This window comes from Gopherus evgoodei, chromosome 8, assembly GCF_007399415.2.
Source record: "Gopherus evgoodei ecotype Sinaloan lineage chromosome 8, rGopEvg1_v1.p, whole genome shotgun sequence".
NCBI classification, from domain to species: Eukaryota; Metazoa; Chordata; order Testudines; family Testudinidae; genus Gopherus; species Gopherus evgoodei.
Window position 1 is genome coordinate 68,338,321 of NC_044329.1, and position 24,102 is coordinate 68,362,422.

Consider the following 24,102-nt stretch of genomic DNA (forward strand, 5'->3'; position numbering starts at 1 on the left):
AGGGCTGGAGGAAAGGGCTTATAAAAACCCTCTCATTAAATGCCTGGGAGTCTGTAGACTTGCCAAACCCTTGTGTACCACCATGCACCGCAGTGCTCCCCTCTTCAGGGCCCCAATGAGGCTGAATGGGCACAAAGAGCGCTGAGGTAAGCAATCATAGAATATCAGAGTTGGAAGTCCACCCCCCCAAAGCAGGACCAATCCTGTCATAGTATCTTTCCCCAATCTGAACCTTAGAGTCCAGAAGTTGGGGTACCAGCATGAATTCCTCTAAGCTTAATTACCTGCTTACATCTGATAAGCTGCCACCAATCAGGAATTCCAGTGCCTGATACACTTTGGTCCCCCCAAAACCTTCCCTGGGGACCCCCAAGACCCAGACCTCCTGGATCTTAACACAAGGAAAGTAAACCTCTTTCCTCACCGTTGCTTCTCCCAGACTTCCCCTCCCTTCTCTTCCCCTCCAGGTGTTCCCACCCGGGCTCCTGGAGAGAGAGAGAGATTCACGCTCCGTGAATCTGAAACAAAGGGATTCCACCCTTCTCCCCTCCCTTCCCCTTCCCTGTTAAGTACAGACTCAATTCCCTTGAGCCTCAACAAGGGGAAAAATCAGACAGGTCTTAAAAGCAAAACTTTTAATAAAAAGAAAACTTTTGTTTTTTTTCTATCTCTGCAATTTAGATGGCAAAAGTTACAGGGTCTGTCAGCTTATAGACACTAGAAAGAAGCCTCCCCCCAGCAAAAATACAATTTACAATACTTCCAGCAAACTACACATTTGCAAATACAGAAAACAATCAAAAGACTATAACCGCCTTTCTTACTAAATACTCACTATTCTGAATATATGAGAGACTGTAGCAGGGAGATTGGCAAGAAACCTGGTTGCACATCTAGTCCCTTCCAGGACCCAGAGAGAACAAAGCAAAACCCAAAAAAACACAAACAAAGGCTTCCCTCCACCGAGATTTGAAAGTATCTTGTTTCCTGTTTAGTCCTCTGGTCAGGTGTCCAGTTCCCTGTTTGTTAACCCTTTACAGGTAAAAGAGACATTAACCCTTAACTATCTGTTTGTGACAAATCCCCAGACATGTTTTTGCCCTAGATCTTTAAATGACCCCCTCAAGGATTGAACTAACAACCATGGGTTTAGCAGACCAGTGCTCAAACCACTGAGCTGTCAAAGGCCACGTCCAGACTAGGGTATTAAAATCGATTTTAGATACGCAAGTTCAGCTACGTGAATAACATAGCTGAAGTCGAATTTCTAAAATCGAGGTACTCACCCGTCTGGACGGTGCGGCATCGATGTCCGCTGCTCTCCGTGTCGATTCCGGAACTCCGTTCGGGTTGATGGAGTTCCGGAATCGATGTAAGCGCGCTCGGGGATTGATACATCGCGTCCAGACTAGACGCGATATATCGATCCCCGAGCAATCGATTTTAACCCGCCGATGCCGCGGGTTAGTCTGGACGTGGGCAGAGGGGTGTACTCTTTTTTAAAAAGGACCAAGAGATTGTCTTTCCTCTACTGGTTCAGACAAATCCACACTTCCCCTCCTCTCCCGCCACCATCTCTCGCTTCTGGGGCTGTGGGAGTTGGAGGGAAATGGCAGTCTCCACTATGTTGGCTGGGTTGGAGGTCAGTATGATACCAGGATATTTATAGTTTGCTTTGTTGTTCAGCTAACATCCATTCAAGGAATGGGAACAATAAATGACTTCAGTAACTAACCAATGCACTTGTTAAATAGTACTGTTTCTGATCCTTGGGTGAGTTGACTAACTAAACAGCAACGAAGAGCAAATATTACAGTGGACTGTACAACTTGAAATTTGTGCTGTTAAGTTACATTGCAATTTTTTTTTATGGAAGTTTCAAATCTTAATTGTAATTAGCAACAGAAGAATTCAGATAACTCAAAGTAAAATAATGTAATGTGCTTGTGGACAACACAGATGGGAAAAGTGCAAATTATTAAATTTAATGTTAATTATTTAGTTGGTTCTATGTGAGTCCCAGAAGCTACCTTAAGTAGGCTTTTCATGCAATGTATATGATCTTTTTTTGAAAACCCGTTTTCTAATACTATTGGAGTAAAGAATCTTATTTTTATTATTTTTAACAACACAGGTGTTCTAAATATGTCCTAAAACAGATACTGATGTGAGCCTTGCCCAAAGCAACTTGCAAACTGATTTCAGATAATACTCAACAAGAGGGTAACAAAATGAAAGCAAGAAGAAGAGGGGAGGGAGGACAGGGATAATATCAACCTTGGTTACTTAGTGAAAACTAAGCACGATAGAAAAACTTCTTTAAATGAGAACTTTATAAATCAATAAGTAGAGAAGACTTTTTCAGAAATGGATTGTCTGGAGACTTAATAGTTTGATTCAGCTATCCAGCCCAAATTTGTATACCAGCTGTTGGCCTGGGTGGGCTCTGCAAGCCCTCTTGAGTTAAAGTGATGCTGTCTTGAATTCTGCACCTTATTTTGAAGAAGGGTTGCTACTTTCTTATAAACAACTATCCAGTCATGCCTACTTCTGGCACATATGGTAATATGGTTCTAGAGACGTGGTCTCATCACATATCCTTGTAGAGTTATAGCAGCCATTACTCTGAGGCTGACTATAGCATTCTCAGGAAGTCTCCCTAGGAAGGCTCCCCATGTGGGATAGAAGCTTCCCTTAAGGCCCATTGTTTTTTCCTAATGACTTATTGCCCTGAATAGGCCCTTCTCCATCCACTATCTAGACTAGGGGTTAGCAACCTTTCAGAAGTGGTATGTGGAGTCTTCATTTATTCACTCTGATTTAAGGTTTTGCGTGCCAGTAATACATGTTAACGTTTTTAGAAAGCCTCTTTCTATAAGTCTGTAATATATAACTTAACTATGGTTGTATGTAAAGTAAATAAGATTTTTAAAATGTTTAAGAAACTTCATTTAAAATTAAATTAAAATGCAGAGCCCCCCGGATAGGTGGCCAGGACCCAGACCGTGTGAGTACCACTGAAAATCAGCTCGTGTGCCTCCTTCAGCACGCGTGCCATAGGTTGCCTACCCCTGATCTAGACTGAAAGCATCTTGTCTAGTGGGCATTACCCAGGTGTAACTACATTTGAAATACAGATACATAGTCAATATTCTTAACTTCAGATACAAAAATGATACATGCATACAGATAGGATAATCATATTAAGCAAATCGTAACTTTTCCAATGATGCCTAAAGCATAAAATTCATTATAATTGTTATAGTTACACCTCTACCTTGATATACTGCTGTCCTTGGGAGCCAAAAAATCTTTCTTTCTTATGGTGAAACCGCGTTATATCAAACTGGCTTTGACTGACCGGAGTGCGCAGCTCCGCCCCTGCGGAGCATTGCTTTTCTGCGTTATATCCGAATTTGTGTTATATTGGGTAGCATTCGGGGTTGCATTGTGGGGTGCAGTTTCACATCTTGTTCTAATAATTTTTTCTCTAAAATTTGTTAGAACATATTCTAGTAAGATGCTGTGTATTAATTTTTCTGCATTTATTTTCCACTCAGATCAAGAACAGTGTCTTATGTGATTTGATTCATCAGCATGAACTGATAGTCCCTCTTCCGCCTGTCAATTTGGCAGGTATTAGTAGGAACATAGAGGTGTGGCATCTTCCAGGCAGCAGGTTCTCTTCACAGATCCAGTTTGTTTCCTATCTCTGAAGAGGAAAGTTAGAAGGAGTGTGGTACTTCTTTCTGCTTCTAGAATTGTTTTTTAGTTGAATTCCTTCAGGACTTTTCGAGTACCTATTTTGGTAACTCCCTCATTTTGGAATGTTAGATATTGCATGGTGTTGAAAAAGAACATTTTCACTGCTCAGTTTACTGCAGCTCCCTTGAGATTATTCTCCCTTGGTTTCTAGGTTCCGTAAAGGTACTGACTGGGTTTGCCTCTTACCATGTCTCCCTTTCTGCTCCTAATCTGGTATTTGGGTTCACAGAGACATTTCCCTTTTTGGTCCTCCCTTACATCTCTGCTTTCCTTTTCTTACTGTTATGAAAGTGGTGTTCCTGGTTGCCATCATTGGGGATGACTACACTTGCAGATGTAGAGCGCTTTGAGTTAAACCAGCCTTCATAGAGCGCAGTAGGGAAAGTGCTGTAGTCTATTCACACTGACAGCTGCCAGCACACTGGCATGGCCACATGAGCAGCTCTTGCAACGGCCACAGAGAGCAGTGCATTGTGGTAGCTATCCCAGCATGCAAGTGGCTGCAACGTGCTTTTCAAATGGGGGTGGGGTGGAGTGGAGTGGAGTTGAGTCTGTCAGAGAGTGTGTTGTGTGTATGTGGGGAGGGAGGGAGGGTTTTTTGAGGGGAGGCTGAGAGCATGTCAGCATGCTGTCTTGTAAGTTCAGACAGCAGCAGACCTTCTCTCCCCTCCACCCCCCTGAGCCCCAGTAATGGCTTACATGCTGGCTGTCAGAACCGGAGCTTTGAAAGGGCATTTCCTCATTCCTACAGGAGTTCAAAACAATGACAAGAGTGGCCACTTGACTTAAGGGGATTATGGGATGTTTCTGGAGGCCAATCAGAGCGCTGTAATGCAACACTTCGTTCACACTGACGCCTGTGCATTGCAGCCAAGGTGCAGCAAACGTTATTCCTGTTACCGAGGTGGAGTACCAGGAGTGCTCTAGATTCGGAGTCGGAGTGCTTTATTGTGCCTTGCCAGTGTAGACGGTGAGTGAGCTAATGGGCATGGGGCTCCTTTATTGCACACTAACTCGCAAGCGTAGCCAAGCCAATCTTGTATCATTGGTATGAAAACTGAGTTTCTTCTTTTTTCTCTCTCTGGATCATGTTCTCTTCTGTATGAGGGCTTGTAGGTTCATTTGTGCTAAAGTTACAGCTCTGAAAAATCTTAACTGAGGGCTTGTCTTCACTACTGGGGAGATCGATGCTGCTTCAATCACTGCAGTGGGTGTTGATTTAGTGGGTCTAGTAAAGACCTGCTAAATCGATGGCAGAGCACTCTCCAGTCATTCCTGGTAGTCCAGATCTCAGAGAAGAGTAAAGTAAGTTGACAGGAGAGCATCTGCTGTTATTCATGTAGCTGGACTAGCATAACTTAGGTCGACGTACCCTGGTAGTGAAGATAAGCCCTAAATGTATTGGGGTAAGCAAACCCTTTGGAAGAGACCAAAATATTCTACTCTTGTTGGTTGCTGCCTGCCTAACTGACAAGTAGAAAAGAGACTATGGATCAGTCTGTACTGGTGGGAACCAATCACAGAAAAGAAATATAGAATAAGAGAGGTTTTGTTTTGTTTACATACATCTCTAAAAGACTGAAATCTGAGCACATTATGGAAATAAAAAAAGTATCCTTACACATTCAGCCTGAAAACTGATCAACTTGCATATTAAAAATGAATTGCTTTTAAAAGGAGCTGTATTATTGTGCCAGCCCAGCCTAGGTGCTAAACATACTAAAACTGTCCTTGGGTTTGACAAACAGTGTTCTTAAGGAAGAAAGTCCTAATTTAACAATTGCTAGAGAAGATATTTTGAGTTTGAAAAGTTGTTGCTTTCACTGTACCAGAATGCCTAAAAAATGATTAGTCTAGTATTTAATCTAGTTTACTGTATCAGTATAGTCTTTTAGTAGAACTTTGATACCAATAATTAATAGTTTATAAGAGGTCATCTACCTCTCTCCTTTAGTAATTTTAAAGTGTAAGTAAGCTATTGGGTGATAAAAGAGCTATGAAATGTGGTTGAGCAACCCTTTGTTTTACCCACAACCAAGTGAAAACACTTATTAGAATAAGACACTTCCCATGTGCATATATAAAGTCCTGACACAGCACATGTGTAATTGAAATTTTATTTTTGTGAATCAGGCAAGAGAGAAAACCATGGTATGTTATGCCACGCCCCTTCCCCCGTTCCTCCCCCAGTATTCCTTTGTAAAGGAGTGTCCCAAGTACTTATGCTGTGTGCTTCTTTCAGAGACTCTGCAGATAGCACCACTCACAATAATTGTCAAGGAAGATCTGCTCTCTGAGAAAACATGTAGGGCTGCCAGTTGGGCACTTTCTGCCAGTCACAACTCCAGCAATATCACACAGGGAGAGACGCAGTCTCTGAGGTAGGCAGGTCCTGAGCCATTTAGAGCTTTATATAGGACAAGATCAACACTTTAAACTCCACCCATAAAAAGAATATGCTAACAATGCAGATTGTGGAGTCTTGGTGTAACATACTTACCAATAAAAAGAGCAGGAGTACTTGACACCTTAGAGACTAACACATTTATTTGAGGATAAGCTTTCGTGGGCTTCAACCCACTTCATCAGATGCATATAATGGAACATATAGTAAGAAGATATATATATACATACAGAGAACATGAAAAAAGTGGAAGTAGCCATACCGACTGTAAGAGGCTAGCTAATTAAGATGAGCTATTATCAGCAGGAGGAAAAAAACCTTTTGTAGTGATAATCAAGATGGCCCATTTTAGACAGTTTTAACAAGAAGGTATGAGGATACTTAACATGGGGAAATAGAATCAATATGTGTAATAACCCAGTCACTCCCAGTCTCTATTCGGACTCAAGTTAATGGTATCTAGTTTGCATGTGAATTTGAGTTCAGCAGTTTCTCGTTGGAGTCTGTTTTTGAAGTTTTCTGTTGCAAAATTGCCACCTTTAAGTCTGTTACTGGGTGACCAGAGAGGTTGAAGTCTACTGGTTTTTGAATGTTATTCCTGATGTCAGATTTGTGTACACCTGTTCTTTTTGCGGATACAGACGAACACGGCTGCTACTCTGAAACCTGTACTTAACAGTGAGATATAGGAAGTGGGCATTTTGGGCTAGCCTACATTTCTAAATAATCTTTAGATGTAGTCCCTTTTAGAGCACATTACAGTAGCCTAGTCTGAAAGTGATAAAAGAATGGGTAATGATAGCATGTAAAAGAAAAACTCTCAGCCTGTCCTAGTGACTGCTGCTATCTGATAATCTAAAAGTAGATGAGGATGGAAAATCACTTCTTTATTGGGAGCTCAGTAAGTGGAGAATAAATACCTTCAATCAAGGGAGCAGCTGTCTTTTCCATTTCTTTTGGTTGCTTCCCCCAACATACTAGTACCTCCTTTTTCTCATCTGAAGTAAGTCTCGGGGCTTGTCTACATCACAAGTTTAGGTCAACTTAATTTAATCGACTTGTAGCCACTTCAGTAATTCAATTGACTGGTGTCCACGCTGCTCTTCTGCTGCTACTGGTGCGTGTCCTCTCCAGGAGTGCTTGCACTGACTGAAGTTGGGCATTGTGGGGCACTGACAGCTACGCAAGGCTTGCAGCTGGAGACCCACTCCTGCCCCAGGGTGATAGGCTGAACTGTGAGCCTGATGCAGGCTCACTTTCACAGAATGGTGCCTACCAGCAGTGAAATTGACATTCTTATCAGTTTCATGCTGCCTATGGTTCAGAGCGGCCTGGGTCCCACATCTGGAACCATGAAACTGACAATGTCAATTTCATTGCTGGTAAGCTTCAGTGCCCTGCACAGGGCTTACAGGTTGGACTGTCCCTCCATCGTTGGGGTGCCCTGCTGACAGCTGGGGCAGGGCAGCTGTGAGCCCTGAGCCAGGCTCAATTTCACAGCAGGGAGCTTATCAGCAGTGAAATTGACATTCTTGTCAGTTTTACAGCGCCAGCTGTGAGCCCTGCTTTGCTTTAAGCTGGAGGCAGCCCTGAAACTGACAAGAATGATAGCCAACTGCTATTGTAAGTCTCACAGTGTCTGCCTGGACAGTGTGTCACCCTAACTACACCAACATAAGCGCTGCGTCTCTTGTGAAAGTGGAGTTATGATGTGGGAGTAGCAGGCCACTTAGTCTGGCAGAAGCAGCATTCTAGTGTAGACACTGATATTATTAGGTGGATGTAAACTGCTTTACCTTGACCTAACTCTGCAGTGTAGACTAAGCTTCAGACAGTTCTCTTCATATGCTATTCTCAAGTGTACACTGGTTAAGGCGCTCAGATACAGCACTCATTCAGTTGGAGGTAGAACTGTTTTGTCAGCCAAGTAAAGCCATGGTCCATGTTTTCTCACTAACCTATTTAATGACCATTTACACATGTCATTGCACAGTGGGGACAAGATGCAGAGGCTCCAGCATGGCAGTGGGGAGCACAGGCCACTGGCTGCACAAAGATGGGAAGTCACCCTGCAGGCTCCTCATCCACCGGAAACAGTCAGTGGTGAGGCTGCACCTGACCCTGACACAGCGCAAGGCCTGGGCCTGCCCCATAAACACTCTGAGGCCCTGCCCCTTTGTGCCAGGCGCACCAGGTGTGGATGGGCAGGCTCAACAAGGCAGGATCCAAGTGTGGAGGGGCTCAGTAGGGGGGGATCCAGGTGTGAGGTGAGGAGATTTTGTGTGGGACAATCTGGGTGCAGGCAGCTCAGTAGGGGGGCCTAGGTCGGGGGGATCTGGATGCACAGAGGCTGGTTGGGTGGGGTGGGGGGATTCCAGGTGCGAGGCAATGGGATTCTGCAGGGGCTTCCAGGTGAAGGTGTTTAAGGCTCAGCGGAGAGGTCTGGGTGTGGGGGTCTCAGCAGGGAGGCCTGGGTGCTAGGGATGTGGGGCTTGGTGGGGTGGAGGTCTGGGTGCAGCTAGTTGGGGGTCAGTGAGATGGAGGTCTGGATAGGGGGCTCAAACTCCTCTGGCTTGGAGTTTGAGTGCAGGAATCTCAGTGGGAGGTGGTCTGAGTGCAGGGGTGGTGGTCCTAAAGCAGGAGGTCTGGATGAAGGGGGCTCCAGATGCAGGGGTTGAGGTTCAGTGAGGTTGGGGGTTGGATATGGAGGGCTGGAGGGGTTCTGGGTGTACGCGGTAGGCTTGGGAGCGGTGTCTGGGTATGGGATGAGGGAGCAGCTCCTTGTACAGTGACCCCTTCCCTGGAGCCAAGGAGCGATGCAATTGGGGAAGGTTTCTGGGGGTGGGTGTGAGCCCAAGCCTCAGCCACTCCTGATCCAGGCTCAGGGTAGGAGCCACTGGTTGTGGGGTCCTCAGCCCTGTGGTGATTTACCTCTCAACTGGCTGCTCCGGGTTCCTGAAACAAAGTACCTGAACTGCTAGGGAGTAGCGTGTGTGACTGCTCTTGCAACTTCCCTTTGCTTCCCTGTCAGAAAGTCATTTTTGTTGCAGGAAAGCAAGGAAATATGCAGGGAATATGAATTCTGCACATTTGCAGTGGCAAAGAATTCCCCAAGGAGTAGTTGAACACAGTGTTTTATTGATATACAATAGAACCCTGTTGATCTGAGTCTCCATTATACAGCTCTCCATATTAACCAAACCACCAGGTGCCTGGGGCTGACAGTGTCTGGGTTTGGGCTGTCAGCCCCAGCTGGCAGGGGCTCATGCTGTCAGCCCCAGGCAGCTGGTGTTTCGGTTAATTCAGAGAGCAGGATAATGGAGGCTTGGATAAATGGGGTTCTACGATGTATATTTTTATTTTTTTACAAAATGTAAAAACTAAAGTCTCTTTATAAACACAGAATTTGCGTTTTTACCTTAGCAAACAGATTTCCAGAGTCCCTGATCATCAGGAACATCAGTCAGTAAAACAAGTGTAGTTGCTGTACCATACCTAGGTTGGTGATCAAGGAAGTCTGAGAATCCAGAGATGGAGAGTTATCTTACTGCGGATTTCTCAGTAATCTTATTTAACAATGGAAGATCTGGAATGAGCCAAAAAGTCAGTATCTACAGATGGTTTCCTGGGTGAAGCACACGCTCCCTTCTCACTGTCTTCCTTAGCTGGAGGCATTTACTATTTTCATCGACAATGGATCCATTACTTTGCCAGCCAGGAAAGACCTGGTCCAAAATGTAGGAAGTGAACCAAAGTTCTTCCAACACTTCTAGGACACTAGTGACCACAGATCAACTAGAAGACTTAACATTTGTTCCTTTGCCCTTTTTCTTGGGCATCATTGAGTCATACAGCTTGTCTGAATTCAAGCAATTTTATTTGCAAAATAACAAGAAATCATTGCAAGAGAAGAGACCCAAGTCAACTATTGAGTGGAGATAGCCTAATTAGTATGGGCTAAACACCACGTGATAGAGATCCCTCATTTGTTAGATTTTTTTGCAGATGCTATTGTGGAGGCAAGGAAACTTCTTTTCTTTGCCTTTTGCATTATCAGAGTATAAGAATTTTAACTGGTAACCTTTGGTACATATGAAACTTGTTCTGCTGGTGTTCCAGTTGTCTTCCCTCTCGCTTCATCCAGTGCCTATTTTCCATAAAACCAGTATGTCCTGAGATGGTAAAGCAGGGAAGGAGGACTACCATATTGATGGTTGAAGATATATGCATACGTTTGTCTTGTTTTATTTTTTTTCCTGTGATAAAGTACCTTGCAGTTTATAAACAAAAGTAGCTAATTAGCATTTTTATTGTATCATGGTCTTTTTTTTTTGCTCCCCTTCATCTTTAAATTAAAGCTTGAAAGCTTATTTCAGGAATAGTATTAAAACTGATTTATTTCGGCTCAAGAATGATAGATATTCCATCAGTCATGTATTACATTATCTCCATATAAAGCAAGCTTACTATTGTAAAGGTCAAGGGCTTGAATTGTTCCAGGTGCCAAGTCTCATTGATGCTTATGTTTTGGTATGCCAAGCAAAACCATAATTTTGATACAAATATTGGACCACATGAGGAGTGCTATGAGATTGAACTCTTTGAGTAGCAAGGACCAATTCCTTTATATCCTCACAATCAGCCAAAAAGATGAGTTCTATACACTTGTCATTTTTTCTGACCCAGATGCAGCATTACTCTAAAATGGTAATTTAGCATATCCCCTTCCAAATCAGATAAAGGATATAAGAGGTGGGGTAGAGACAATGAGGGGGAAAGATCCCTAGAAGACACTTCAGTTTGTGAAAGAAAGCCGCAAAGCACTCCTCGCCACCTTCTCTGCAAAAGCAACACTGTACTCTATACTTGATAAAAATGAGTGTTGCACTCTTCCTGGGGTTTTGTGTATTTTAGTCTTATAACAGAATAAAGCAAACCCAAGAGAGAATCCTCCCATTCACCCAACAGCAATGATGATAAAAGAAATGATAGGGGAAACTAGCTAAACCAGTGGCTCTCAAACTTTTTTACTGGTGACCCCTTTCGCATGGGAAGTCCTGAGTGCGACCCCCTCTTATAAATTAAAAACACTTTTTTTTATACATTTAACACTATTATAAATGCTGGAGGCAAAGCTGGTTTTGGGGTGGAGGTTGACAGCTCGCAACTCCCCATGTAATAATCTCGCGACCCTGACCCTGTTTGAGAACTCCTGAGCTAAACAAACCAATTTGCATAGCCCTTATTAGACCTGCCAATCCCCTGCAATAGAGGTAGGTCTCAAGGCACGAGCTCCTGGTTAGGTTCTGTTGGCCTAGAAAGTTTCTCCCCTGGGACCTCAAGGGACCAGTACGCCTTGTTCCTTAGCTTTTTATTGATGCTCATGGAATACGACTTCCACGAATCCTCATATTAAACATACATTTTGGTGGTTTACAGGATGCCATCAACTTAAAAGAATCACACTCTTACTGTTTTCTAGGGCTGTCAATCGCAGTTAACTCATGCAATTAACTCAAAAAAACTAACTGTGATTAAAAAAATTGTGATTAATCACACTGTTAATAGAATACTAACTGAAATTTAAATATTTTTGGATGTTTTTCTACATTTTCAAATATATTGATTACAACACAATAAAATGTGTACAGTGTTCACTTTATATTGTTTTTTATTACAAATATTTGCATTGTAAAAATGATAAACAGAAATACTATTTTTCAATTCACCTCCTACAAGTACTGTAATGCAATCTCTTTATTGTGAAAGTTTAACTCATAAATGTAGATTTTTTTTGTTACATGACTGCACTCAGAAACAAAACAGTGTAAAACTATAGAGTCTACAAGTTCACTCAGTCTTGTTCAGCAAATTGCTAAGATAAACAAAAGTTTGCCTACATTTATGGGAGATACTGCTAACTGCTTCTTATTTACAGTGTCACCTGAAAGTGAGAACAGGCGTTCACATGGCACTTTTGTAGCTGGCGTTGCAAGGTATTTACGTGCCAGATATGCTAAACATTCATATGCCCCTTCATGCTTCAGCCACCATTCCAGAGGACATGCTTCCACGCTGATGATGCTCGTTTAAAAAAATGTGTTAATTACATTTGTGACTGAACTCCTTGGGGGAGAATTGTATGTCTTCTATTCTGTTTTACCCATGTTCTGCTATGTATTTCATGTTATAGCAGTCTCGGATAATGACCCAGTACATGTTCGTTTTAAGAACACTTTCACAGCAGATTTAACAAAATGCAAAGAAGGTACCAATGTGAGATTTCGAAGAATAGATACAGCACTCAACCCAAGGCTTAAGAATCTGAATTGCCTTCCAAAATCTGAGAGGGACGAGGTGTGGAGAATGCTTTCAGATGTCTTAAGAGAGCAACACTCCAATGTGGGAACTACAGAACCCGAACCACCAAAAAAGAAAATCAGCCTTCTGCTGGTTGCATCTGACTCAGATGATGAAAATGATCATGCATCGTTTTGCTCTGCTTTGGATTGTTACAGAGCAGAACCTGTCATCAGCGTGGACACGTCTGCTGGAATGGTGGTTGAAGCATGAAGAGACACATGAATCTTTAGCACATCTGGTATGTAATATCTTGTGATGCCAGCTACCATGTGAAAGCCTGTTCTCACTTTCAGGTGACGACGTAAACAAGAAGTGGGCAGCATTATCTCCTGCAAATTGTAAATAAACTTTGTTTGTCTGAGCGATTGGCTGAAGTAGCACTGTGTGGACTTGTAGGTTCTAAAGTTTTTTTTACTTTTTTTTAATTTCTGAATGCAGTTTAATTTTGTACATAATTGTACATTTGTAAATTCAACTTTCATTATAAAGAGATTGCACTGCAGTACTTGTAGGTTGTAATAAAAAATAAATATAAAATGAGCACTGTACACTTTGTATTCTGTGTTGTAATTGAAATCAATATATTTGAAAATGTAGAAAACATCAAAAATATTTAAATGGTATTCTATTGTTTAACAGTGTAATTAATTGTGATTAATTTTTTAAATTGCGCAATTAATTCTTTTAATCGCTTGACAGCCCTACTATTTTTATGAAGAAATGAACAGGTAGTTATTGTATTTGAAAAATTAGACCAAAATTTGTTCTCCTATCTTTGTTAGATTCTCTTGTAGTCTGAGAATTTCCACTGTTTGTTTGGGTCTCTCACTGCAATGATGTTGCGAAAATAATTTTTAGAAAAAAGGGCATATGTGATCATAAAACCACATGGGTAGATGTAGTAACTGAAACAACTTTTTAATTCAGTTGTGCAATTGATTTCATATTGATGGCGTTGTTTTATCTGGGTTTGTTTCTGTAACATACTTATTAAAATCAGAATACTAAAACTGATTTGGGATAAAATATTAAAATTCTGCATGTATTAATTCTTGACATTTTTCAATCTGTTTTTTCTGACCCTTTATACTCTGTAGCTGTAATTGTTTCTGCTACATTATTTTACACTATGCAGTATATTTTCTATTGAATTATTTAAAAATTTTGAAAATATTAAAAATGTATATTTTTTACACTTGTACAAGATAAGATATCGTTTATCAGATAGTAAAATAAGAACAAAGGGGACACTGTACTCTCCTTACAGTTTTTTTCCTACAATGTTCATTTGGTAATCATTTGTAATATACAACAAGGGATTTCTTCTCTTTGTTGTCACATTTAAAATTTTTGCCATCTGTGCTTAACTTTGTAGTGTTCCATTTGAGTAAGTGAAACCATCTAAGGTTGAGGGAAGGTATACTAGAGCCACTTAACAATCCTGGAATATGTGTCCCAAGGGTAGAGAGAGGTTTTAATGACCAATTTGTATGCCAGTGTTTTGTGCTGTACTTGTGTCTCTATCATGTTATCCACCCTGGTGCAGCTGCACATGATTCCTTTTGCTACAGCCTTGAGTTACAGCTAGTAACTCCAAATAGTACATATACTCAGAGTAAATATTATCTGTATGGAATAGCTACATCTCATGGTACAGTACTCTGGGCCTGGTGAAAAGATGATTTTAGGTCTTAGTTGTTATTGGCTAAACAATGTTTGCATGGATGGGAATTGGCTAAGGGAATGAATCATCACCTTCCTACATCCTTAAAATCCAGGGCAGAGTAGATGAGTAGCTGCCTTGTTGCCTCTTCTCCAGCCTGTGCATTTTAAGTAACAGCAGGTAGAGTTTCGCTAGACACCTTCTGTGTAAGGAGATTTAAGCCTGTGGGTTTTCATTACCCTTGCCATGCCCCTATCTCTCTTCCTCACTGTACTACTAGGGAGAAGGGCACCATGGAACCGAACAGCTCTTCACAGGTGTGTGGGTTTCTCCCATATAGATGGAGAAACTGAAGCACAGATAGATGAAATGACTTACCCAAGATCATGCATGTCAGTGGTGTATTCCAAAAGGGTTGCAGAAGAGGTCTTCCCTACATCTTCCTGGTTTCTCTCTCTCTCCCTCTCTTTCCCCGCACCCTCAAGATTGTAATAAGCTTAAACAGGATTTGTGGTGTTTGCATGTTACAGTGGATAAAAACAAAAAAAAAGTATTGATGGCAAAGTCAGCAGAACTGTACTAATTTTTATTAGGGCAAAATAGTTGAAAATAATAAACTTTTTTTTGTGTGAGGAGGCCTTAAGAATAAGCATTAATGTTCATTTTGCATTGTTAGTTGCCCACAACATTTCAAGGAAACAGAATCTGGTCTTATAATACATAATATGTTCTCTCTATGGTTATGTCTTTGTTGATGGTGTATTGCATTTCCGTCATAATATTGGATGTTTGGTTTTGATGTGGGTGTTCCTAAGCTGCGTGTCCTGTATACTTGGTGGTCAGACCAGATAATCATAATGATCCCTGCTGGCCTTAAAATCTATGAATACCAAACATACGCTGTTTTCATACTATCTTCTAGTCTGTCTGTGCCTGGCTGTGCCATAAAAGACAACTCTGAAAAGAGCAGGAAGATTTATAAGCATTCTCATATGGTGATTTGAATCAGTAATATTAATAAAGATTCTTCACATACTATTTAATTCTTTCTCAGAGGTTTCTTGTGTACAGAATGTGAAATACAGGGTTTAGATATTATAAATGTCAGGTTATCACATTAAGTAGAATATACTGTACTACTGTGGCCTGTAGTATGGTAACTTGAAATCAAGGGAGAGATGTAGGGGGGGGGAGAAGTAGTGGTACTCTCCAAACTCTGCCGACGAATGGCACCAAAATGAGACACTGTAAATAGTAGGTTGTGCAGAGTTTATATGATCATTACATGATCACTATTTTTTTTATGCTCTGTAAAAGTAAAGTAGTTAACAATGTTGACCTTTACATCACCATCATTAGGTTTCAGAAATACCACCACATTGAGATGGATGGAGTCAGCTCATACATTTCAGGCAGTTGCAGACATCACAATGATGGTCACATCTCTTTCAAATTTTGAATGATTTCTTAGTAATCACACGGGCTAGAAGAAAGTTATTTTGAGTTGAAGCTTGAATTCAGGAGCACAATACTGGCTTACTGAGCCCCCAAGAACATCCCATTTCAATCTCTGCCCAAAAACATTGTTTTCAAAGGGAAACAAAGACAGCAGAGAATGGTAACCTGCCAGAGCTGGATCAGATATCCAGATAATACGTAAAGTGTACAGACATAAAAAGCAATAGAAGAAGGCCTTTACCTAGAACAAAAACAAGCTCAGGACATATACTTCCCCCTCTCAGGATAATAAAATCAAACTACAGTAGTTTAGCGAGAGCCATACAAATATTAAGCTTGATGGTCAAACTTAGGAAGGAGGTAAAACGCCACCCAGGTTAGAGCCTGAGCTAAGTCATCGGTGAGGACATACCTGTATTTGTCACTCCCAAGCAAGGCTTCAGTATAAATTAACCTAGAAGATTGTGCCTTCTGTGGCTGCTCTTTATTCTGATTCACAATTTTTGCAGCATGACTTTTATAAAGAGAGAAGATCAGTTATTTTGGGAAAGATATCTGAAGTATTCTAAGCAGCTCGAAAGAAGTATGGTTGCCATGTGTTACAAACTCTTTCTGCTCTGCACTCCATCTCTTAGTCTCAATTTTTTAAAGAGTCAGATTAGTGAATGGAAGTATTTTTTGAGTCATAATATCACTTAGAATGTAAGTATTGTAGCTTTGTGAATGTAAAAAGAAATTCAGTATCCACACAGTGGTTGTGTTTTGACTTATATTGAGGCCCCACTACAGGGAAACTCGGGCATGGAAAAATTGAATAATTTATCTAAGATCACAAAGATAATATGTGACAGACCCAGAAAAAAAATCCTTGATTATCGTGTGTTCTAGAATGAATACTGCAGTAGTCCTATTTCTTCAACATTTACAAATAATAGTCTTGTTTCAGAGTCAGTGGAATTGGCTGCAGAATATAATTGTATTTAATCAAATAAGTACCCACCATGTATTAATGTACTTTGTTCCATGGAAGAAACAGGGTTTCTGTATCAGGGCAGGAGTTTGGAGCCTGCACTTCAGTAAAATTCTTAAGAGCATAACTATGTGGTTATATTTCCCAACATTTATCTGTTTCAAGTTCTATTATTGTAGTAGTAAGAATGGTGATGTAAAAGATATTTTCTATATGTAATAAGATTTTGAGATGTGCCTTGTAACGTTGAGCCATGAGCTCTTTAGGAAAGGTGTGCTAACAAAGGGCAGCGCAGTTTTAGTGCCTAGTGTTTAAAGCAAATCTGGAAAATAAAATCCTAATTTATTCTTTCAGATTTATATAATAATCAAATCCAGTCACTAAAGCCAAATTGGTAAAGAAAGCTAAATAGAAAGATAGTTAGAGCAAAGTGAGAGAAAGTTTTGATGTCACTGTTAGAGAAAATGATTGGAGCACTACTGTTTTTGTAAATGATATAATTGTCATCATCTCTTTTTTTAAAGAGATTCCAGGATCTATTACAGTGGTTAAAGGACTGTTAAAATAAAATAAAGAACTAACTGAAAAAATAGATTCTTAAAACTCAGTCTCAGACTTGGATTATCTCTGGGATTTGTCTGATTGCAAGACAACTGTGGTGTTGAAGACATTGGTAGATCTAATCAGGGTATTTCAGTGTTCTTTAGTGATTAACTAGAAAAAGATCTAATTTTTCAGTGGAAGCTACCACTGTATTGTGACTCGTCTAACCCACTGCAAAATACAAATGAAAGATGTTACATATCCAGCAAAGATTTGCCAGTATTGGCTTTGTCAGGCTTTTTAAATAACAACAGGGTCTGACTGCCAAGTGTTTTGGAACAAACAGCAGCTGCCAGCAATTTTCCAGTTTTATCACCATATTCATAATAATATTTTTAGAAATCTTAACAATTTTTCAGTCTTCTCCTGGCAGGGGGTCAGGGCTATCATGAAATTTTGCAGATGATTAGTAAAGACTCTCTCATTAACAGATTGAGCAATTCCTCTAGCTGTTTTTTTTCCCGTGTTGTCTTTACTCCACATCTTTGTGTTTAAAAGAATCAAAGATTAGTTTCACCCCCCTGAAAGTACTGTTTAGAACTACCTTCAGATCTCATTAATCTCTGCATTAATTGCAGCTAGCATTCCAAAAACTATGCACAAATTGTACAGAAATGCCGAGGATAAGGATAAAAGAGGTTGAGTCCCAACAGTCCATTTTTGGTTTGTAACAGCCACAAGGCAGTCAAATGGTTTGATACCACTGTTGGTAAGATATTCGCTGACTTCTTCAAATAAGGGAGTGAAGATGAGATCAGGAATGTGTCATTCCTGATAAATGATTACTGTTGGGCCAAAACCAATATTTAATTTAGGCTTTGTCTATTACCAGTAACCCAAGTGTTTCTATTTTCCTGCAATTATCATAATATTCATATATAAAACACACACGTGCGCATGCAACTCCTGTTTGTTTAATTGCTGATGTTACTACTAGGTTATAAAGTTGTACTCTTCGTTTTATTCCTCAGCCCAGTGATGATTTTTTTTCAGACATAAAAGATATACTTTCTCCAGTTCAAGGTAATGCTCCCCTCCGTATTGTTTGTTAACTAACAAAGAACCTCACATTTGTGGTCTGATTTTTATAATGATTTGTAGAAAAGTCTTTTTTACTTCCTCCAACTAAAATGTTTGAGGTAAGTACTTCCACATCTGATTGTGTCGAAGCTACATGAATTAAGCCTTTAAAATGGTAACCAAGAAACTTATAACTAGCTAACTATAATCCATTCTTTGTTACTTTTGCATAGATCCTGAACTTTATTTTTGTTCCTGCATGTTTCTTCTTGATACAGATTTTCAGGCTTGTTGATAAATTGTATAGTCAGCTGCTTGATCACACTTCTTTCATTATGAAATGTAGTCAAAAGGCCAGATAACAAGTGTCAGTCAGGTTTATTGCTCAAAGCCAATAATAATATAGTACAGGAAAATGGTTCTATACGATATCAGATTCCACTAAACCATCTCATACAGCAATGTTACATCCACCTTATGTGGAAGGTGTGCTCCCAAAGTTACACATTTCAAATGATATTATTTATATGATGATTTTACGTTTCTTTACACATCACTAAAATCCAACCCATCTGTTTGTTTCAGTTCAGTAATTCGTTCTGTTCTTATCTTTGCTTTGGATTCTAGCATTCCAGGTACTGGTCCATGAAGGTACTTCCCTTGCTTGTACTAAGGGCAAGTCTACACTTAACATGCTGCATGGGGTTTAGGTCGGTATAACTTTGTTGCTCAGGGGTGTGGATTTTTACACTCACATAATTATACTCACATAGGTCTGTAGTGTAGACCAGACCTAACATACAGAACAAATGTGTCTTGATTTTTGACAAGTTCCCTATTTTCTTATGCCAAATACTTAGTCAGCAACTTCAAAGTATTATGCTATACTTAGCATAAGTGAACAGGATTATGGAATATCTCCATTAATTTGGTGGGGAGGGATAGCTCAGTGATTGAGCATTGGCCGGCTAAACCCAGGGTTGTGAGTTCAGTCCTTGAGGGGGTCACTTAGGGATCTGGGGCAAAATCAGTACTTGGTCCTGCTAGTGAGGGCAGGAGACTGGACTCAGTGACCCTTCAGGGTCCCTTCCAGTTCTAGGAAATAGGTATAGGCCAGTTTATGCTATATCATTGTTACAATATTTGTGCTTAATGCATACATCTATATCTGTCTGTCTATATATGCTAGCAAGGATGTATATATTAGTCAGCAAGCTTGACCTTATGGATTATTTTTAATGTATCAGTCAGTATGTGCAAGGTTAATATATAGTACTTCTAGAAGAGCAGTGTACTGGACTATTTTACATCCTGTAAACTTCTGTTGTATTATCACTATGATAATTTTTTAAACATTTCTTGCTAACCTTATCATCATGGTGTGCAGTCCTTTAAGGAGGATTATGCAGCTGTGAATATTAGCTATTTGTTAGGCCTTTTCTGTAAAATTTTGAGATTGAAAGAGAGGTTGAGTGCTGATGTTGCTACCAGGTTAAAGTTGTGATTTTTTTTTTTTAATGCACCACCTCTTGGCTAGTAAGCAAGGAATTAATCTTAATATACTGTTTTTGTTGTTGTTGTTGTTGTTGTGTTTTTTCCAGATTGTCCAAAAAATTCCTGGCAACTTTTCTTCAATCGGTTTTTAGTTTGGAGGCAATACATTTTCTAATCTGTTTCAAAGGTTGTTTTAGTCAGTAGGTGGGTTAAGTGAAGAAAACTGTTTTTACTTAGCAAGATTTTCTTGGTATTTATTAAGCTTAATTCAAGGATAACTAACTTTATTAAAGTTGTTTACTATTGTATTCCTATTTATATTGTACTGTGCCTGGAGGTTATTCTTTCTAGACAAAGAGACCTTTCTTCTGGCCTAGTGAAATTTATTAAAACATCCAGATAATAAAATGACCAACATAAAATGTAAAACTTGTTCATGGGGGAAAAAAAACTTGAAACACACAATTAGCTTGGGTGTCTAAAGATGGAGTCACAACATTAAAGTGTGTAGTGTTTTTAAATCTTTGAGAAGTATGCTTACATAAAGAAGACTTCACTGCAACTATCTCATAGAAAACTGATACATGCAGTATATTATAGGTGATACCTTTGGTTAAAACTGCCTGCCTCTTTCCATTGTAGGCCTCTGTTTTCTGTTGCCTTAGCTTAAGCTATTTGTACTGAAAATTCCCCATGCTTTTTCTGTCTTGGTTTGAATTATTTTTAAAGATTTGAGCAAAAATGATTCAGGAGTTTTCCAGAATTAGATTAGCGAGGGGGACAAACAAGTCGATTTCCCAGTGTTAAAACACTCTCTAGATGAGTTTTTACAAAACAACTTTAGTGCTTCCATGGTTTGTAGTAGGAACTTGAAATTTGGGAAAGGAATGGTTCTGAAGTGAAAGAGAAGTGACTTTTGCTGTTCCTATGACAATCCTTCCAGATTTGGCCAAGTTACAAGCTTCTGAAAATGCCTTTCTATTCATGTGCATTAGAACACATTCATATAATTAAGAGACAGGAGGTGAATGTTCCAACTGCATTGTATATACATACTCCTGATGAACCTTCTACATCATACCCATAAAATAGGGACAGAAATAGAGCTCCAGAAGACATAGGCAAAACAGATGCTTCAGGTGCTTTCCATTAATGAAATACCATTTTTGCCTTAGTAAGGGTTCATTTGGCTGTGAACCAGGACACACTGAGTTTTAAAATCCACTCCTTCCTATCCTTCATTGTTAACAATTGTGCGCTGTTTGCACTCTTCATGTTAATCAAGATCTCATACCCCCATCTTAGGATGCAGGCAAGCCTTCTTTGCATTTTACATATGTGGTAACAGGATATGAGGTTTGCATAGCTCGGAATAAAATTCAGGCCCCTAATATGGCAGATCTAAGGCTCACCCTCTTAACCAAACAGCCTGTTAGGATAGTGAAAGTATATGTTTGACTATAATGTATCTAAAATGACTCTATTTCCATGAAATTCAGAAATGAGTGAATATTATGTAAACAACAAATTGCACTCAGAAGTCCTAACTCTATCTCATTTTAGCCACTCTATCACACTCCTGTCCCAGAGCCAAGATATTCTGTCTAGCAAGTACTTGTGCAGCCACTTGGCAAAGTATGTGTCATGTCTACTTCTAGTGGCTGGTGCACATACAGAATGATGGGGTATTACTGCCTTTGTCTAATGGAGTCACTTGTTTAGCTCAAGTCGTAGAGGTTTGTGGTATGGATCTGACAGTCTCAGGTTCAAACTCTGCTGATGACTTATGTGGTTGGGGTGGGGAACACATAATGGAATTTCTTCCTCTTATTTTTTTTTTTAAAGTAGTCCTTTACGACAAGAACTAGGGAATCTCCTTACCCTCAGAAAAAGGGCTAAAATGTTTTAATGGTTGCAAAGTCAAGCATACAAAATAAAAAAATCTTCTAGCACTGAATCATTGTGTACTGAAGTTCAGTAAAATAATTTAATTCCATTATTATAATTGAAGCACATCAGTAAGTGATACAGTGAATATAAACATTAAATTGCAATTTAATGAATATACATATATTATTTTTGCAGAACATAAAAAGCCCTGTTTGATACAATGGATGAACAGTCACAAGGCGTGCAAGGGACTCCTGTTCCACAGTTTCAACCACAGGTACTTTATTTTACTAGTCATCAAGAGCAGAAATAAATGGATTTAGTAAATGGAAGAACATGTTAATGTTAACGAACAGAATAAATTCTAAAAGGCTATTGTTGATAATAGAATACTTTTTTCCTCCATTGTTCAATGCCATTCCGAGAGGGTAAGTTTTTACTGCATTTAATGTGTTCAGTATGGTATTCAAGGTAATAGTTGATTATTTTAATCAAGTTACTGTGTGGAATCACATAACTGGTCATCAGTGGTTAATAAATCAGATGAAATGTTATGAGATCAAGTGTCTTTGAATATTGGATTGTTTAATTTGTATTTTTCTGTCTCAAGGCATCGATGGAGAAAAAGAAGCCATAAAGAAATGTAATATCGCATTAGGTAGTCATTGAATTACAAAATATCAGTCCCATAGTTCACAGAAAAAAGTTGCTTTTTTGCCTCCTACTGTATCACCAACTGGGAAAAGTCAGAGTGGAGACGAGAGGCAGACATGAAAGTAATTGTTTTCCTATGAGGTATCAAGCTGCTGAACATTATATATTTCCAAATTATAGCAGAGTTGCCAGATTTATTTCAGATTACTCCTTTTAACCTTCTGTTCTTACACTTCCCGCTGGTGATCCCATGTGGGTTAGTGCCTTCCCTTATTGAAAATGGGCAAGGGAGAGTCACAATTACAGTAGTTGTATGACCAAGGAATGTGAGGGAAATTTAGCCACCCTTGCAGTTGGATTTGATGGTCTGACTCAAAACAAAGGTAAGATTATCAGGCAATAGATAAAGTTGGCATACTGCTTATTAATATTCTTCTAAAAATGTTGCTTCTGTTAATAACATTATTTAAAAACCTTTTGGAAAGCAGCACTCTAAGCTCTGATCTTGCAAAAACTTGTAAAGGTACTTTGCTTTATGCACTATGAGGAGTTACATGTAAGCCAATAGAAATGGTCATAGTAAAGTTAAACAATTGGATAATTCTTTGCAGGACCAGGACTATAACTGTTAATCTTCTGTTGGTGTGTTTCAAGGATTAGCCTGAATAATAAAGGTGATGTGGCAACATGTGGTTGTTCTGAAGTTTTTGACAATATAAGTAAGATTTTTGCCAAGTCTTCATTTCTGTATTTTAATATTTTTAGTAGAACTTTCCTTGTTCCAATGCCTGCATTGGAGCAGCTTTGAGGCTAAAATAAAAATAAACATTCTCATGCTTCTGTATCACTATCCATCAGATCTTAGAGTACCAAACAGTTATAAATTTAAGATATAATTTGAATTTATGCATATCCCTTACAACTATCTTGATGAAACAAGCATGCAAACGTACTTTTTTAATTAAGAAAATTCAGACTACTACTGCAGTGCGTATATTCTAAAATTCATGATGACTCACTGTTCCAATGATGGATTCTTCTCCTTGGCTGAGTAGGAGGCAGAATCGGATCTGTCAGTTGGGATGAGAGGGTGAGCTCCTATATCTCTGGGAAACCCTAGTTGTGCCTGCCTTCTTGTATTTCCCGCATTCCCCTCGAAAGCACAGTAATTCAAATGTTGATTTACCATAAGCTTTGAACTGATATTTTCAGCAGTGGGTGAGTTTCCAGTGCTAAATTGAATCATGATATGGTTCTATCCTCATAGTTGTTGGGAACACCTCCTGTCTCAGTAATGCCTCCAACTGCATCATTAATGAGGAACTAAATAAGATCAGGCCTAATACTAATTCTTCAAGCACCCGACTAGACATCTTTCCCAACAGAAGAAACTGACATTTGTTCTTAACTTTGGTTCATCTTGTGCCAGTTTTAATGCTATTCCTTTACATTCAAAAGCAGTTTTCAGCCTGACGGAGACATAGAGTTCATAATTTCATACAGCTTCATAAATTGTAGAGACATATATTCCCAGTAGAGCACAGCCAATACTTTGTTCCAAGCCAAGTTCTGCATAGGCAATTGTTCTTCTTGTCCTCTTTAAAGGAGGAGTATTGTAGGGCTATAGTTGAGTTGGCACAAAAAATAAAGCACAGATTTTTACAATGAAGGCAATTAACTATTGGAACACCTTTTACGATCGGCCATGGTAGGTGATTCTTCACTATAGGCAAGCAATTTATAAATCAAGATGGAATAGGACTTTCTAAAAGATGCTTTAGTGCACCCAGAAATTTAATTCAGAGAAGTCATATTGCC

The 24,102-nt window shown here is 39.5% G+C and overlaps 1 protein-coding gene across 5 annotated transcripts in view; it reads left to right on the forward strand.

Moving 5' to 3' along the window:
• Positions 1-24,102, forward strand: part of NEK7 (NIMA related kinase 7) — a 155,161-nt gene that overhangs the window by 9,186 nt on the left and 121,873 nt on the right. For all 5 annotated transcript variants that reach the window (XM_030571545.1, XM_030571543.1, XM_030571548.1 and 2 more), the window contains one exon: positions 21,826-21,907. In XM_030571545.1, coding sequence (XP_030427405.1) covers positions 21,851-21,907 — 57 coding nt within the window. In that variant the 5' untranslated portion in view covers positions 21,826-21,850. The remainder of the gene's footprint in view (positions 1-21,825; positions 21,908-24,102) is intronic.